A 17,537-nucleotide genomic window follows, 5' to 3' on the forward strand; every position below is an offset into this window, starting at 1 on the left:
TATAAACTAATATTTATTAGCAATTTGCGTACAATTATTATTTTAAATAAGCAGTATAAAAATCGAATCCTGAATCACCAAGAAATAATTATAAAAAAGACAATAAATTCATTAATTATTTCATAATTTCATTTAATTGATTTGTGGTGATTTAATTGTTAATTAATTAATCATTTATATATATAATATAATAATATACAATTCCATGCAATTCATCATCAATATCTCGGAATATCGAGGGACAAGTGACTTAAATTAAGTACAATTTGTGTATAAAATAGAAAAATACTGAGCTAAATAACAATTTTTCAAGTCGAAAAGAAAAAATTAAAATAATTAAAATAAAAATTTGTAATTATTATTATTATACATTTTGTCACTTTTATAAAACTTTTAATTCCTTTCTCTCGCTTTCACTTTTCTTATTTAAAGCGAAGTTGCCTTGTTTTCGAGTGCGCCATCGAGCTGCACAATTATCCAAGTTAATTTTTTCTTTTATTAGTTTTTATTTTAAAATTTTAATAAGCTTGAGTATCATGATTACACAGATTAAGACAACCTTCTATTTTGGCTCATTATTTTTCAATTAATTAAGACAATAATTATTATTATGCTTTGTTTTTTTTTTCATTAATTTTAATTACTTCTTACTTTAATAATTTCTCTTTTTATTTATTTAAATAATGACAATTATTGTAAATTTATTATCATTACAATTTAAAACTGTCATAGATAAAAAAATAATTTAAAAAAAAATACAATCTGCGTTAATTTAATTATTCAAAGCAATAATAATGAGTTTGAATGAAACTGACGTGGCGATTTTTCAAATTTTTTAATAATTAAATGAAATGTCAGTAGGATAAAAATTTCAAAATTTTCATTTAAATTGAAAACTCAGTGCGCGCACTTTTTTAAATTTCGTAATTTTTATTAATCAATTTATCTAAAATTTATAAACTGTCTCATGTCTGCTACATTCACACTCATTAATAATAATAAATTAATTGTAATCTGATTTTATTATTATTATTTTTTTTTAACTAGAAGGTATTGTCGTATCTATAATACAATAATCTATTTTCAGTTTCACTATATTGTCCATATTTTTTTTAGACCATAATTTTAATAATTACTTGACATTATTTTTTTTTTAAATTTCAAATACATATTTTAATTATTATTATTATTATTACATATATTATGTCACGACAAATCTTGAAAGACGTTACAACGGTTTCGATTGATTTGCGAATCAGTCTCCATCTCTGGCTACATTATTACGTTTAAAAAAAAAAAAAAAAAAATCTAGTAAGTTTGGCTATTGATCAATCAAAGACTTTCAAATATTTGATTAAAATTTTTATGGACACTTTCTTTTTTATTTATTAATTAATTAATTAAATATCGACTTATTTGAATGGATTAATCCGAACTCTCAGTAGCATTGTCATTTATAAAACTTTACAATATCAGTTTAATTAGATACATAGATTAATTATTAATTGTGAGATCACCATCGCCTGAGACGTAATTATAAATTAACGAGAGTGTGAAACTGATTGAACTTTTTTATTTTTTTTTTTCATTCATTAATTCTCTCATAGAAATATTAAATTAAAATTAATAACAATAATAATGATAATTATTATTATTAAAATAAAAAGTGTTAAAAGTTTACGGTAGAAATTGAGTGTTAAAAAAAAGTTATCAAAATAAAAAATGAACGCACGTTATATTATGAAATTAGCGATTTTAAATAATTATACTGTAATAAATGTGTAAATTATTAGTAGCAGGAAAAGTAATAGTATTAATTAATTAAAAAAAAAATGCTCTTTCTTTCCACGGTTACCCGATCTTCCGCAGACGGAAAGAAGAGAGCGAGGCCCTTGTGCGACGGAAACAGCTGCCACAGGATTTACTCTAGTATCAACGCGCGTTCATGAGTATGGCCATCATCAGCACCTACGTGACTTTTTTTTATTATTTTAAAATTATTTATTTTTGTTGTTGGGTAATAGAACAAGTGCGGCATTCAATCTCGCCGATGAAATTCGGCTAGACACAGCCGACACGACCAGGAACCTTCTGGTGGAGATGCAAGAGGTGGAGACAGACAGTACATGTGATACCCACGATCACAGTCATCGCAAAACAGCAACTGGTCCTAATTTTATTTTTCAAATATTTTTTATGATAAAAATAATATATTTTTTTTTTTTTTTTTAAATTCAACGTCTACTTAAATTTTTTTTAGAGTTATCATAAAAATAAATACTCACATCGTTGTCTGAAGTACCACAAATGGAGCAACATTTGCACTCGATACACTGCCACCTGTACTTACGTACAGACACAATCATATTTGCAGTAAATTGCAAACACGTTGGATGTCCTACAACAGTAATTTCACTTGGTCAGGGATAAAAGTAAAGGATTACTGGAGCAGGAGACTTGACTGGAGGGCCAGAGCAGAAAGGTGCCAGGACATTTATCTTGTGCCGAAGAACAGTGAACTCCAAGCTATGTTCGCATAACTTTTTTTTCTATATATAGACTTTTTTTAATCAAAAATACTTTGAATTTAAATAAAATAAACCGGTTTGAATATTCAAATGAAAATTAAAAAATCACACAGACATTGATCCCTGTGTTACAATAAATAATTAACAACAATAATTATTATCATTATCGCGATTAACTGTGTATTTCACCTTTCCTCAGCACTAAACGTCCGTAATAATGAAACGCTACAATATTTCCGCACAAAGTATTTTTTATTTCATCTTGATAAATTAGTTTAAATTAATTCATTTATTATTTATAAAATTAATCGACGTTGCGTATTATTATTTTTAGTTTGTCTCTTTCTCATTTTGAGTAATAGATGGTAAGAATAATTAGCAGGGCGTACCTTGGAATAGTTCACGTTCTTTCTCTTGCGCAGCACAATATAAACGTCGCAAATCACACTCTCTCTTTAGCATACTCATAATAAAAAAAAAAAAATTACCATTATTATAATTTTTTTTTTTTTTTTTTTTTTTTTTTTAAACTTATTAGTCAAAGTCTCACACACTCACTTTCAATAGATTGCTTAATAATATTAATTAATTATCCTAATTACACTACTTACAAATTACAAATATTTACGATAAGCATCTTAAATATTGTTCAATAAAAATTACCTAACAACAAGTCTTTAATTATTTATTTTAAATTAACTATTTTTCTATCATTTCGTTTTATAACAGGAAGGAACTAATTTTCCATTGAGGAAAATATTTTTCATTTTTTTATATATTTTTTAACTAGTTATTATTATTATTATTATTATTTTATGATTACTTGGTTCATTTTTTTTTAATTTTTTAATATTTTTTTTAATTATTTACTATTTTTAAATACCTCTCATTTAAGTCCGAGAGTAATTTGCGTGTGTATACAACATTATCAGGCAAGCTCATTGTTATGATACAATTTAAATTTATATTTGATTCCCATTACATTTATTTAAATACGTTATGAAGTTTATTTAATTCCTCTGATATTATTATTATTTTTTATTTTATCATTATCTTTATTTCGGCGTTTATTGTATGACCTTTTTTTATATTTTTTCTCAGTAAGGCCTTGGAAATATTTTTAAAAATATAATCGTTATCACTTGTATGTAAATTGATGATAATAATAATAATAATAGAAATAATAATAAGTTGACATTTGTGAATAAAAAGTAATGGGAAGCATGATATTAAATATTTAAAATATATAAGCTCGTAGAAACAAAATATGTATAATCTACTCACATATTAATTATTATTGTTAACTGATAATAAATTATTATTTTTTGTAACAGTAATTATTTAAAATATAATTGTAAATTAATGCCCAATAATGAGTAATACGTAAGTTAATTAAAATAATAATATTCGCAGTGATTACTTAATAATTCAAATTAAATATACATGTATAAATGTATGATAATGTTAAATATTTGTTACTTTTAAATGACATTTTGTACGAAATTTAAATCAATAAATTATTTTAATTAATTTTTCTTCGTCAATGGAATGATACCTGAATTATTTATTTCTTTACGATTATAAATTTTAATTTTTATAAAAAATTTATATATTACAATATTTTATAAATTGTGTTTAAATCACAGTTATATTTTTTTTGTCTATCAAAAATTTTTTTTTAACGGTTACGTTTTTTTTAAATAATTAATTGAATTAAAAAAAATTTAAGCCGCGTTAAAATTGCACCATTGACAAATAGATGTTTTGATCTTGCTGCCTTGACTAGTGTATAATTATTATTATTTTTTTTTTTTATCGTATAAAGCTCATTTTGATCTATTACTTATTATTAATTATAATAAATCTTCAATTATTGATAATAAAATAAATTTAAAAAAGCAATAAGATATAAGCAAGTCTCTATTAATTAATAATAAAATATAATAATAATAATAGTATTTTATTTATAATACAATGAACACAGCCTCGTGGTTCAATTATTAGCAAATAAAATAATCGCGTATGAATTCATTTGAAAACAACTACAGCTTATCTATACTTTATAATAAACTTTGCATTGTTACTCTTAATAAAGTAATAAACAATTTTCTTTAATAACGAGTAAAAAAAAATTTAACATACACTACTACTGTGAATAAAAAAAAAATTTTAATTTAACATGATAAATATTTTTTCCAATTTACAAACACTGACGCTCAATAATACCTTCTATTAATTCTTCAACGTTTTATAATCACAAATACCTGTAACAATGCAGAGGATATTATAAAAAGTATAACAGAAAGATAAATAGCCTCTGAATATATGATAATACTAGTACTAATAATGATAATAAAAATAATAATAATAACATAAAGATTAAAAATAATAATAAAAAGCTAAATAATAAATAAAAATATATAAAGTATCTAAGAAGCACATGAAATATTTAATAGTGATTGGCCCTTCTCGTGTACTTGCGCTTTGTTTTTTCCTCAATCTTACCTGAACGACCGCAATCACTGCAAGAGACCAACTCCTCGGAACCGCCGGTTTTTTTATTTTCCCTGGCATCGCCAAGACAGAAATCGCAGTAGGGAGATGGCTGGGCGGCTTTCCCGGACTTCTTGTCGTGAATTTGTCCAGCTGCTGGATGATTACCACCAAGAGCTGGGGTACCACCGCCCCCGGCACCACCGATGAGTCCAATTCCAGCGGCAGCACCACCGGTACCAATGCCAGGGACGTTGATGTCGGGCCTCAGTGATGAGGGTGATGAAGCAACGGTACCGGGTGAGGTTACAGGCATCTGCTGGGGCTGCTGTTGATCATCCTTAGGAGCTGAGACAGTAGGTGAGGCTGGAGCGGCACTCGTCTGAACCGCTGGCGGCAGCTGTTGCTGCTGCTGCTGCGGCTGAGGCGGTGCCCCGGCAGCCGGGGTCGTACTTGCCACAGGGGAGGGACTCGAGGTACTCGACGAGGCAGTTGTGCTCTGTCGACCCCGACGTGTACCACCTAATCACAAACCGACCACATACCCAGTTGCGATTTTTCTCACTATCCAACAATCATGCACACTGACTCCACAATTATTATTTTTTTATATTTTATTTTTTAGCTCTCACATTCTCTGCTTTCCCTTACGCACTCTCACTCTTTTTTTATTATTTAAATCTTAACAATTGATTCCGTTGCACATATTATTTATATTAATCAATCAATTTATTTATTTATAGGCAATTAGTTAAAATTATCAAGACATTCAATTTAATTTATTTTTAAATTATTAACAATAAATAATGACAACGGAATCAATTTTTTTTACAAGCAGGAACGACCCCACTGACACGATAAATAAATAGTAGAAAGTAATGCATTATTAAATTTCAAGAGCATTCCATCACCAACACCAATGTTAATGTGTATAAATTTAAAAAAAAAAAAAAACCCAAAATCCAGTGTTCAAAAGAATACTAATTGTAAATGTATGTTTTGTTTTCTTTCTTTTTTTTTTTTTAATTATTATATAATTATTGAATCTGATTATTTAAATATATTGTGAAGTACTTTACTAAATATATATATTTATATATTTAAAAAAAATGCGTGAGTCAGGCAGGCGACTTGCAATATAAGTCGTTTAATCTCGTGTGTTTACGTGCTCGAAGCATTCAGCATTCGCGTGCAAAAATTAAATAAACTCGCTTCTAATATAAAATTTAGTTACGTAAAAGCAAACGAAGCATTTGATTTTATAATTCTTTGATTGTTTTTTTTTTTTTTTTTTTATCCATATTGATTCTTGTTCTTTTCTTAATATCTATTGTCTCGTTGCATCCATTGATCAGTTATTAAATTCATGCTTCAAAATAATTATATTTATTTTTTTTTAATTAATAAAAATTATATAAATAATAATAATGAAAAACACACATACTTTTAACGCTTTGAAACAAAATTTTTTTTTTGAAATTAAATAAAAGAAAATTTATTTATGTATATATATAATATATATTAAATATAATTATATAGATATATTATATTTATTTTAATAATAATAATAAACGTATGGTGCTGCATGCCATTGCAAACTAAATGATGTAATTAAATAATGAAAAAAAAAATAATAATAATAAAATGACAACGCATTATCATATTTCTCACAATATATGTGTATGCTCAAAGACTGGCCGAGTGGTTTTTTCATTATTAATCGCGAGATAATCCCCTCATTCGTATCTTGTTATCTGGTAATATAAGAGGAGTTCCAGATATCGAAGGCGTCTCGATTATATTCTGCGGAAGTACACGAGAAATAACAGAAAAAAATATGGATACTTTTTTTAAAAGAAAAAAAAAAAGAAAAAAAAACATTTTAATTCATTTTTTTATTCATTTAAGTCTACTTCAAACAATTATTTTTAGGGGGTGCACAAAAAAAAACATAACTCGTTAACTCTTTGGTCAGTGAATGCAACGTGATACTTAACAAGCGTCTAATTATATAATATAAAAATATAAAAAAAAAAAAAAATTAAAAAAAATAATTTCGTTTTTATATATAATATGTAAAATAAATAAAAATCAAAAGTTAAACAAAAAAAAGACAAATCAAAAAATAACTAAAGAAATATAGAGACAATCTTATGAACACAAAGATTTAAAAAGTAGTATACATGTATAGAACAATAAAAATTAGACAGTATATTATTGTTTTGCAATGCACACGTTTTACATATTCTCTTTTTTTTTCTAGTTCCCTCTCTCTCGCTCTTTAGATTCCAATTTTCATTACAAAAAATCTCATTTTTAAAAACATCATTTTAAAAATTCTTTGCTATCAATTTAATTTAATATTAAATATATATGTATATATATATTTATAGTATTAAAAAAAAATTATATATATATATATATATAAATTTATGTATGTAAATGTATATATATATATATGGATGGCTAAACATGAAAATTTGAAAATTTTCAGTTGAAAAAAAATTGATATCAATAATTTTATTTATCGGTTGGACTAAAAGTAAGGAAGAGAGATGGGAATTACTTATTTATTTTTTAATGCTTTGTATTAATATTTTTTTTTTTTTTTTTTTTTTTTAATATTTGTTTTAGAGAGAAATGTCTTATTAAAGGAAACTGCGATAACTGAGCTGATTTTGGGTCCAACCTGGCTGGTCCGAAGCAGCGGTGTCTGCAACGCTCCGTGATTCGACTTCGGCAGGACTGGGACTTAGTTCCTTAGCAGGATCACCAGAGGAAGTAGAGTGGGAATGACCGTAATGGTAGACCAGACCAGGTCTGGTTTTATACCGTGCGCTGCATACTGCAAAAGTGCAAATACTATTTTCCCCCAAACCATCCAATGCAAAAAAAATTTTTTGTCTTTTTTGTTTTTGTTTTTTGTTTTCCTTTTAAATAAAGGAATTTTTTTAAAAAAACTGATCAAAAGAAAAAATAATTTTTTTTTAGTTTATTTTATTTTAAATTAACGGGACTTTTTTTTTTAAATCGGAAATAAAATTATAGTAATAATAATAATAAGTAATTAATAGAAATAAGGGCGGGGGATTTAATTAAGGGGACAAAGCTCGAAGGTACGAGAGCGTTTGCACACCGTTTTATTTTTTTTTTCTACTTTAACTTTTGCTCAAACTATTAATTTCAAATTTAATTCAAAATAATTAAATTTTTCTTTTCTTTCTTTCTATTTTTTTCTTTTTAATTTTTTTTTCGTACTTATTCTCTTTGATTTGCCACTAATACACATCCCTATCCACCTAATGTAAAATATATATGTTCTATATGTGGACAAGCAGTGAAGGAAATTGTCAGCCCAAAAAGCAAAACTAATACAATGCAAGGCTTGAGATGCTTCGTAATACTCCTACTTTAAATTATATAAGATATATATAATATATATGTATATCAGCTCTCTACAGAGTGAACCTATCAATCACATTCTTGTTTATTATTCATTTTAAAAATTTAATTATTTAAATTGTTATTGTGAAATTTATTATCAATCCGTTTGTTAAATTTTTTACTATTTGTTATTTAAAAGTTTAAAAATTTAATCCCAAGATATTTGGCCCATGTCCATAAGCTGATATTTAATTTTTTTTGACTCTTGTTATTTGTGAATTTTGATACAAACTTTTACTAATAAATAATTGTAGTAAAGTAAATAAATAAATTAATGGAATAATAAAAAAAAATAATAATTAATAATAAATAAGCCGTTGCGTTGTAATAAAATGAAATAATTTAAGAGCTTATTTTTTTGTTGACCAAATGTCTTTAGATGCTCTGCTAATATAATATAATAAATATATATAATAATAACAAGACTTGTACGAAGAATTAAACAGATGGCAAGCAACATACGAGTTAATCTATAAGGACTTTTGTTTTATATATTTTGTTTGAAAAGGGAGGAAACGTTAATTTAATAAATAAAATTGTTAAATTATTTAGTGACTGTCACTGTTCTTCGAGATAAATTATTAATTTTATAAATAAATAACTACATTTATTTAATATTATTATTGTTTTTAATATAAATATACATATTTAATTTATTCAAATAATCCTAACAATTTGCTCGTAATAAACTCTTTTAAAACTTAAAAAAAACAATAAATAATATATTTATTTTTTAAATAATAAATCTAATGATAATTTAATGGTAGTTTTTTTTTTGACTTTGGTAATATGATTTGGCTGTTTCAACTCGAAGAAAAATTGCAGCCACTTGATATGAATGAAATAATTAATTTAAAAATAAAAAAAAAAAAAAAAAAGAAAAAAAAATTAAAGAGAGAAAAGATAAATAATAATTATAATAATATTACGGAATGCAAGTTAATGGAAAACCTATGATAATAATAATAAATAAGAGGATAAAAAGCTCCTCGTGTCATTATAAAAGTGGATGACCGCTTCCTGTCGTAATATTTTAAATCACTCTGTTGTTAAAAATCTGTTCACACTACAGTCATTTAATTTACTAATTATGATTATTAATAATAGTAATAATAATAGTAACTATTATTATAATTATTATTAATTTGATCGAGCCTTTGTATATTAATACCTACGTAATCAGTGTACCTTTGCGCGGTTAATTGTAGTAATAAAAACTAGTATATTACACACCTAAGGAGGAAAGTAGGACATCTGCGTGTGTAATTGGCTACCTGAGCAGAAGGCTAGGGTTAAAAACACGCGGATTGGACGTTCTACTTTTATCCGTGGTGTGAATACGATTTTTCACCAGATCTGTACCTGAAAGTTTGAATTTTTACCTAAGGGAAGAATGGCGCATGCGCTGATTTTTATAATTTTTCTTATGATTACAGAACGACTTTCTTCCCTTTAATCAGGGCAGGAATTCAAACTTCCGGCGCAGATATGGCGAAAAAATATAGTAGTAGTTGTAATAATAGTAGTAGTAGTAGTAGTAGTAGTAGTAGTAGTAATAGTAGTAGTAGTAGTAGTAGCAGTAGTAGTACTTTAACGACGAACTGATTTAAATATTTAAAAACGCAACGCGCATTATTGTTGTGTGGCTTAGTGGAAATAATAAGTGGTAAGTGAATAATAACAGTAATTGCAAAAAAATGGAACGAGTAAGTAAGAAAAAAGTGGTCATTTGTAGTTGTATCGATGGTTAAACTTACGGTCACAAACGAATGGCTTGTCGGAATCAGTGACATCGTAGTTGGCTTTTTTTCGTCCACGTCCGCCACCCTAAAAAAATTAATTATTCAATAATTAGTTTTGTTAATTAATAATACATAAGCAGTAGTACTAGTGTGTGTGTTATTTTGGCGATATTACTTTCGTTCTTTTGGTCCCAGGGCTGTCGGTGGCAGGCGGATGACTTCTCGCCGGATGGTGTCCGCTTCCTCGATGTCTTCTTCGTTTCCTTTTGCTGCTGTAACTCTCCTCGTAGTCGTAATCACTGTCTTGGTCTGGCTCGTCGAAGGCGTCAATATCGATCATATCTTGCTCATCGTAGTACCAGCCATCTTTACTGTGCTCGTCTATGAAAAAAATTAATTATTGTTAAATTAAATAAGTAATAATTGATAATTGAATATTTTTTATTTTAGATAAATACCTTTAAGAGCAGCAGATTCTTTGGAATCATCATTAATACCCGCCATTATTCCATCAGCTCCTTCGATACCGTCATCTAGATCACCTCTAACTCCTCTTTTTGGGTGCAAATAATGCATCAGGTACTGGCGTCGTTTTTTTCTCCATCTTTTACTAGGATATGTGTATATTTGACCGTGTAATAAACCAGGCATACGTTCTCTTGAACACATAAACAGAGCCGAATGGTTCTGGGCGACTCCTATAAATAAAAATATACTATTATTATAACTTTTTAGCCATTTTAAAATTTAATAACTCCGACAGAGTTTAAATAAAAGTCCCTGAACTCGATCAGTATACCCTATGATTTTTCATTTAACTTATAAATTAATATTGACTATTTTAATCTCACTCCAATAAAAAGTAAGCGAGTAATCGGTCTTTTACCTTACGACAAATAACCAAGTGTCCTAATTTTGATAATTATCTGACATTTAAATACCATGGGACTGGTTTTTAAATTTAAATTTATTAAATACTACGAAAGAAATGAGCAATTAAATTAAATAACCTGTTTGGGAGTCGAGGAAAGGCATACGGAGTCTTCGTTCTCGGCATAGTCTGCTGTTGTACGTTGACGAGTTTTCAATGGCTTCCCTGTAGGCTGTGTCGTTGAGAAAGCTGCAGATTCGTAATTCATATAAATATTATTATTATTATTAATATTAGTATAAATTAAAAAAAAATACTAACCTCTCAATTTTATTTAAATTCGCTTCATTAACCACCTGGATAATGGAGTGAGACGACGGTATCGTTGCTACCGCCGTCATTTTGGCTCGCCCAAGCGTCCTCGGGCCTTTTAAAAACGTCTTGGCGACAGTCTTTATCACCACGTACAACAGCAAAATGAATCCCGTGAAAACGAGTTACGAGCTACACCGAGAAGGAGCCGAAAGTGCTCGAGAATCGGCTCCGTCAATACTTTGGACTGGGTTTCGTTAATGCGCAGACTCCGAATTACGGATTTACCCGAATACGAACGATCTGTCAGCAGGTTAAATTAAAAAAATATTTAATTTTTTAAAATTAAATTGCCCTTAATTAAATAATTATTGTTTAATTTTTAAATCAGTAATGACTGCTAAATTATTTTTAAATTTTTTGACTTTTCTTAAGTAGTAAAATCTTTGATACTGGTTAGCCGACGTCTAATAATTTTTACATTTTTTCAAAAACAAATTATAAAATAAAAATTTCATTTATAATTTTTAAAATTTTCGACATGTGCATATTTTTAATTTACCTTTTAATTAATTGATTAAATTTTAATATGGTTACGGGTTGAAAGTCATTGAATATTTTTAAAAAATGGCGGGCAATGTCTGAGAATTTCCTTAAGTAGATAATTTAACTTTAGTAGCAATTCAAGTCAAGATCTATAATAAATCACTGATTATAAATAAGAAAGGAAATAATAAAATATATAACGCCTTATAAATATATGAACATAAATAATTTTTTTTAAGCGGTAAATTTATTTGTATTTAAATTGTGAATAATGAAAAAGTATTTCTATACAATATTAACTCAAGAATGTGTCAAGAACACTGAAAATGCATCAAATAAATAAATCATGTTGTCATGATACCCTAGTGTAAGTAAACAAAATATTCTATAAAATAAATATAAGAATATTTTAAAAATGTTCTTCACAGTTGCGGTCTTTTGTTTCCTTGAAAGTTATAAACTTTTTAATAAGATCATCAATTGATATTTCACCATGAATCTTGTTATCTCTCGTTCTGACATTGACTGTGCCAGCAGCGCGTTCTTTTTCTCCGACAACTGCAATAAAATTATAATTTAAAACCTCGTTTTATATATATTTTACTATTTAAATTTATTTAAAAATATTATTTGTACCGAGAATAAAGTTAAATTGCGCCAATTGAGAGTTACGGATCTTTTTGTTCATCGTATCGCTATGATCGACATCAACTTCGGTCATGAATCCAGCGTCCCAGATCTTCTGTTTTACTTCATTGGCATAGTCATCGAGTTGAGGACCAACAGGAACGACCATAACTTGTCTAGGTGACAACCAGAATGGCCATTTTCCGGCGTAACTTTCAGTGAGGATGGCAATCATTCGTTCAACAGAACCAAGAATCGCTCTGTGAATTATTACTGGCTTGGTCTTCTCTCCCTTTTCACTAAAAAATTGAATATCAAATATCAGAAAAGTTTATTATTACTAAAAAAAATATTTTCTAGAAAATAATCGGTGGCTTACTTGATGTAAGACAAATCAAAACGAATAGGCAGTTGGAAATCTAGTTGAATCGTAGCACACTGATGCGGTCTCTTCAAAGCATCCATGATAGTAATATCAATTTTCGGTCCATAAAATGCACCGTCTTGGGGATTAATAGTCCAGGATTCTCCAAAAGTATCCAAACTATCAGACAAAGCTTTCTCAGCTTGCTCCCAAACTTTAATGTCTCCTAAATATTTCTCCGGGCGTGTAGACAAGCACAGATTGAAAGAAAACCCGAAGACCGAGTAGACACATCGCAAAAATTCAAGAGCTCCAAGGACTTCGTCTCTGATTTGATCATGCGTGCAGAAGATATGCGCGTCGTCTTGCTGGAATCTGCGGACTCTGGTGAGTCCTGTAAGAGCTCCAGAGAGTTCATTACGATGGAGAACACCGAAATCAGCCAATCGCAATGGAAGCTCCCTCCAAGAACGATTACGAACATCAAAAATCATACAGTGTCCTGGACAGTTCATTGGCTTCAATGCAAATGTCTCCTTCTCTACTTCGAAGGAAAACATATTGTCAGCATAGTGCTCCCAGTGTCCAGAAGTCTGCCACAATTTGCTATTGTATATATTAGGGGTAACGACTTCTTGGAAGCCGCGTTTCTTGTACTCTGATCTTATAAATTCAATAAGAGTATTGTAAATATGAGCGCCCCGAGGCTGGAAGAAACACGAACCCGGTGACAGTTCATGGAAGAAAAATAATTCTTGCTCTTTACCAATCTTACGATGATCTCTCTTGGCAGCTTCCTCTTGGAATTTTTCCCACTCCTTCAACTGCTTCGGATCAGGAAAACTGATACCATAAACACGTTGGAGCGTCTCTGCATTCGCGTTACCTTCCCAGTAAGTTGATGAGTTCTTAGTGACTTTTATCGCCTTAACTTTACCCGTGTGTCTGATATGAGGACCTCGACACAAATCAATAAGCGGCCCGCATCTGTAGACCGTCGTCGTCGGAGTCTGAACTTTTTCCTTCAGTATCCTCACTTTGAATTCATTGTACTCGAACATCTTCAACAAATCCTCTTTCTTCATCTCCAAACGTTCAAAAGGCTGCTTCTCCTTCACAATATTTTTGTACAATGACTCCAAGTACGGAAAATCAAGGTTTGATATTCCTTTATCTCCAAGATGCATGTCATAGTAAAAACCATTCTCGATTGGCGGACCATAGCAAAGACAACCACCATAAACACGTTCCATAGCTTCACCCAAAATATGAGCACTTGAATGCCAAAATACTTGTTGGCCATCTGGACTATCAAACTTTAATAACTCCAGCTTACAATCACCCTCCAGTGGTCTGTCTAGGTCCCACAGTTCATTGTTAACCTTAGCTATAACTGTGTTGTCAGCTAAACCTTGACTTATTCCTTTAGCTACGTCATACGGAGTAGTGCGCCATGACTGCCCATTAACTTGCTTACCATCAGGAAGAGTTACTGTTATGTCTTTTACTGGTTTCGATGCTAGTTCTTCTTCATACTTGGCTTTCAATTCATCCCACATTTTTATTCGATCCTACAGTACAAAAATTATCAGCAATTAAAATAATAAGACAGAAACCCAAGTAGCTTATGGCTTTGAGAAATCTGTGAATTCTCTGTACCTGAATGAATGACGGCCATGGATTAAGCTCTGAAAGATTACTCTTCTCTGCAATTTTCTCCTTCTTGGCTTTCATCTTGGTCTAAAGAGAATAAATAAATCAAAATCAATATAAATATAAAAATATAATAATAATTTTAAAAAATGTCACATGTTCGTTCATAAACGGCAATCACGTTTGAGGTTACGTCAGATATTGATCTGGGTTTTTAATTATTGACAAAAATTGTTTGTAAATTCATATAACAAATGAAAAAAAAATATAATTGTTTAAATTTAAAGGAAAGAAAGCAACAGACGAGAAAAACCAACCCAGTAGTGACTCCACTTAACACCCCGTTGAATAAAACCTCGATACCGCAATATGCTCAACATTTGTGTACTACAAGTACACATATATGTTTGAAATGAAAATAAATATTTATATATCAAAGTAAATAATAATATTTCGTGCCTTTTCACCCTTTAAGTCAAGATTTTCAACTCCGTTAATTACTTCAGTCATTATTAATTTTTTAGCTTATGATTTATTGTAATTTTTTAAAAAAAGCTTGCGTCAGACAATCAGCGAACAAAATGTTGTTGGTCGAGCTATGGATATTTCTATCCCTTGTATTGTATGATGTCTCCACTAGTCTTCCAGCGAACTACGACACGTATGTGCTTTACCTCTGATAAATAAAAATATAGTATTTTATTTTATTTCTAATTGTTTAAATAATTTCAAATTTTTTAATTTTAATTTTAGTAAAGAGTAAAATGTCAAACATATTTTTTTGAGAGATAAAAAAAGAATGCGATCCTGCCAGGATTCGAACCTGGAATCTTCTGATCCGTAGTCAGACGCGTTATCCGTTGCGCCACAGGACCTTGTTATGATACCGTTACTTCTTAGGGGTTCTTAAAATATTTTCAGTGAAATTGATAACAATTTCACTCACTACCCTGCTTGAAAAATCCGATAGATTCTTATAGCTGTATGTATAAAACCTTATACTTAACTATAGCACTTATAAAATTTCTATGGGAATTTATGAGAATCTAATGGATTCTATGAGATTTTCTAAACATGGTAGCATTTTAGTTAAAAATTATGAAATTTAATTGATATTTTAAAATCAAAAACTAGAGGTTTTACTCAGGAACCTGTAAAATAATTTTTAAAAAATATAGACAATTTATGAATATGAAAACTGATAAATTTTATTTTCTAAGTATCGGAATTATTAAAATTAAATGCAAAAGTTTCATTTGTTGGTTTTTTACGGAATAGAGACGAAAGACTTTGACTGGATCCGTTTATTTGTTCTCCATTAGTTTGATTGGTTGACGTTGATGGTTGTTCATTGTTAGAACAATGAGACTTTCTTAAGAAGACAGACTTGTTTTTTTCAGCTTTTACAGATGAAAATTTAACTTGAGTTACAGATTTTCCAAGTTTTTTCTCTTCTTCAATCATTTTTGAGCGATAATCCCCAAAAGTACTTCTCATTATTTGTCTTTTTTGTACTAGAGCTACACTATTGCTTTTTAATGAATTTAAATTTTTTATAGTGTCTTTAAGTTGTTTATCTTTTAATTTTCCACTTTGGATTCCTAATTCTAACTGCTGTATACACCAACACAATTCAAGTTCAAATTTATTTTCAGATTCGTCATCTAGGCCTGGAGAACTCGTTGACGCTGGAGTATCATGAAATGCTTGAGGTGGATGAGACTTTGGAGTTACTTTTGGTGGAAATCTTTTTCCTCCCTTATGTCATAAATAAATCAAAGTTTAATTTTAATGTAAATAAAAAAATAAATAGTATATAACCTCATAAATAATTCAAATAATTACCGGCTTAAATTTCGGTGGCATTTTATTGTTTTAAAATAATAATTTAATTATTTATTGTTATTAAATCGATTAATTATTTTTTATAAATAATTTATTGATTAGTTTATAAAATTTCAGATATTAAATGGTGACAAAATAATTTTTGACATGTGAGTATTAATATTACATATTTATTTATTGTATATACATATATATATACTTTTAATTCAAGAACAAGACTAGAAAATTTTGTCAAGTGATGCTGCCACCTGGTGACAAACTATAAAGCAACATTCGGAAATCTAGAGTTCCTGCTTTTGTGGCAGAGGAGACACCAAGAAAACCAGGAATCGCGCGAGTTTTTTAAAATATCAAATATCAGACTAAATTTATATTAAATCTTAGTAATACATCACTTTTTATCGATTTTAAATTAAATTAAAGTTACCCAGCCTTTTAAAAAATTATTCTCATAAATTTATGTCATAAAAATGTTTAAAATTTTTTGTATAGATTTGCAGGTAACCCGCACCAAAACTCCATGAATTGTTAATTGAAATAATTATTTGATGAATTTAAAAGAACTGGGTCAACAAGAAATCAATTCAGGTAAGAAAATAAATAATTATATTTAAAAATTACGTTGGTAATAAAATGTATAGTAGAGCTAGGTACTGTAGGTAGCATTTAGCTTTGGTTTCATTATTATTATTGAGTATGACACTAAACTCGAACCTGGATCCATATGTATGCTGGACCGCATCATTGTCCATTGGGCTAAGCCACGTATAATCATTATAATTATTCATTTTTAAATAAAAATACTTACCTAACTCTCACCATAAATTTTTAAATAAACATTTTACAAGCGAGAGTTATAATCAATTTTTCCCTTGAGTATTTAATGGATTTCATTCCCCTGGTGGTCTTAAAATCCATGTATAAACGAGCATTAATTGAAAATCACCGCTCGTCATATTCCCGGCTCGAAAATACTTTTTTTTAAAATATGAATAATTAATTGAATATAACAAATTAAGCCAACTTCGAAACTTTCCGCCTGGGAGAGCTTGAAAACGTTGTTGTTGGTAAAGAGCTCTACGAGCCTCAAAAACAGTTAGACCGAAAACATA

General features: G+C 28.8%; 3 protein-coding genes and 1 non-coding gene across 7 annotated transcripts; all 4 read right to left on the bottom strand.

The window, feature by feature from the left end:
• Positions 1-42: 42 nt before the first annotated feature.
• Positions 43-11,594, bottom strand: LOC103576192 (zinc finger protein ubi-d4). 3 transcript variants are annotated; one of them, XM_008556309.3, is made up of 9 exons: positions 11,400-11,594; positions 11,218-11,327; positions 10,666-10,905; positions 10,383-10,588; positions 10,223-10,292; positions 7,711-7,866; positions 5,034-5,369; positions 2,286-2,398; positions 43-2,170 (listed from the first exon to the last, which is right to left on the bottom strand). In XM_008556309.3, exons 1-9 carry the CDS (start codon positions 11,477-11,479, stop codon positions 2,039-2,041), a joined length of 1,443 nt encoding a protein of 480 aa, XP_008554531.1. In that variant the 5' UTR covers positions 11,480-11,594; the 3' UTR covers positions 43-2,038. The 3 variants fall into 3 exon arrangements, with proteins under 3 accessions (XP_008554531.1, XP_008554530.1, XP_008554532.1); XM_008556308.2 differs by having other exon boundaries at positions 5,034-5,543; XM_008556310.3 differs by lacking the exon at positions 7,711-7,866.
• Positions 11,595-12,161: 567 nt separating this feature from the next.
• LOC103576193 (threonine--tRNA ligase 1, cytoplasmic) lies at positions 12,162-15,346 on the bottom strand. Of its 2 annotated transcripts, none has more exons than XM_008556313.3 (5): positions 15,040-15,346; positions 14,587-14,667; positions 12,943-14,498; positions 12,573-12,862; positions 12,162-12,494 (listed from the first exon to the last, which is right to left on the bottom strand). In XM_008556313.3, exons 1-5 carry the CDS (start codon positions 15,088-15,090, stop codon positions 12,346-12,348), a joined length of 2,127 nt encoding a protein of 708 aa, XP_008554535.1. In that variant the 5' UTR covers positions 15,091-15,346; the 3' UTR covers positions 12,162-12,345. The 2 variants fall into 2 exon arrangements, with proteins under 2 accessions (XP_008554535.1, XP_008554533.1); XM_008556311.2 differs by lacking the exon at positions 15,040-15,346 and adding an exon at positions 14,898-15,031.
• Positions 15,347-15,382: 36 nt separating this feature from the next.
• Positions 15,383-15,455, bottom strand: Trnar-acg (transfer RNA arginine (anticodon ACG)). The gene has a single exon. It is a non-coding gene; the product is annotated as a tRNA-Arg (tRNA).
• Positions 15,456-15,750: 295 nt separating this feature from the next.
• LOC103576194 (UPF0488 protein CG14286) lies at positions 15,751-16,649 on the bottom strand. The gene is made up of 2 exons (XM_008556314.2): positions 16,426-16,649; positions 15,751-16,338 (listed from the first exon to the last, which is right to left on the bottom strand). The coding sequence occupies exons 1-2, from the start codon at positions 16,444-16,446 to the stop codon at positions 15,796-15,798; spliced, it is 564 nt and encodes a 187-aa protein (XP_008554536.1). The 5' UTR covers positions 16,447-16,649; the 3' UTR covers positions 15,751-15,795.
• Positions 16,650-17,537: the final 888 nt, after the last annotated feature.

This window comes from Microplitis demolitor, chromosome 3 (assembly GCF_026212275.2).
Source record: "Microplitis demolitor isolate Queensland-Clemson2020A chromosome 3, iyMicDemo2.1a, whole genome shotgun sequence".
In the NCBI taxonomy this organism is placed as follows: Eukaryota; Metazoa; Arthropoda; class Insecta; order Hymenoptera; family Braconidae; genus Microplitis; species Microplitis demolitor.

Coding starts and splice junctions, on each gene's coding strand:
- LOC103576192 (XM_008556308.2), bottom strand. CDS start 11,479: ATGACGGCGGTAGCAACGATACCGTCGTCTCACTCCATTATCCAGGTG. Junction 11,328..11,399: donor AATTTAAATAAAATTGAGAG/GTTAGTATTTTT, acceptor ACGAATCTGCAG/CTTTCTCAACGACACAGCCT. Junction 2,399..5,033: donor CAGTGATTGCGGTCGTTCAG/GTAAGATTGAGG, acceptor TTACTGTTGTAG/GACATCCAACGTGTTTGCAA.
- LOC103576194 (XM_008556314.2), bottom strand. CDS start 16,446: ATGCCACCGAAATTTAAGCCG. Junction 16,339..16,425: donor TGCCACCGAAATTTAAGCCG/GTAATTATTTGA, acceptor TTATGACATAAG/GGAGGAAAAAGATTTCCACC.
- LOC103576193 (XM_008556311.2), bottom strand. CDS start 14,981: ATGTGTACTTGTAGTACACAAATGTTGAGCATATTGCGGTATCGAGGT. Junction 14,668..14,897: donor TTAAGTGGAGTCACTACTGG/GTTGGTTTTTCT, acceptor TATTCTCTTTAG/ACCAAGATGAAAGCCAAGAA. Junction 14,499..14,586: donor CATGGCCGTCATTCATTCAG/GTACAGAGAATT, acceptor TTTGTACTGTAG/GATCGAATAAAAATGTGGGA.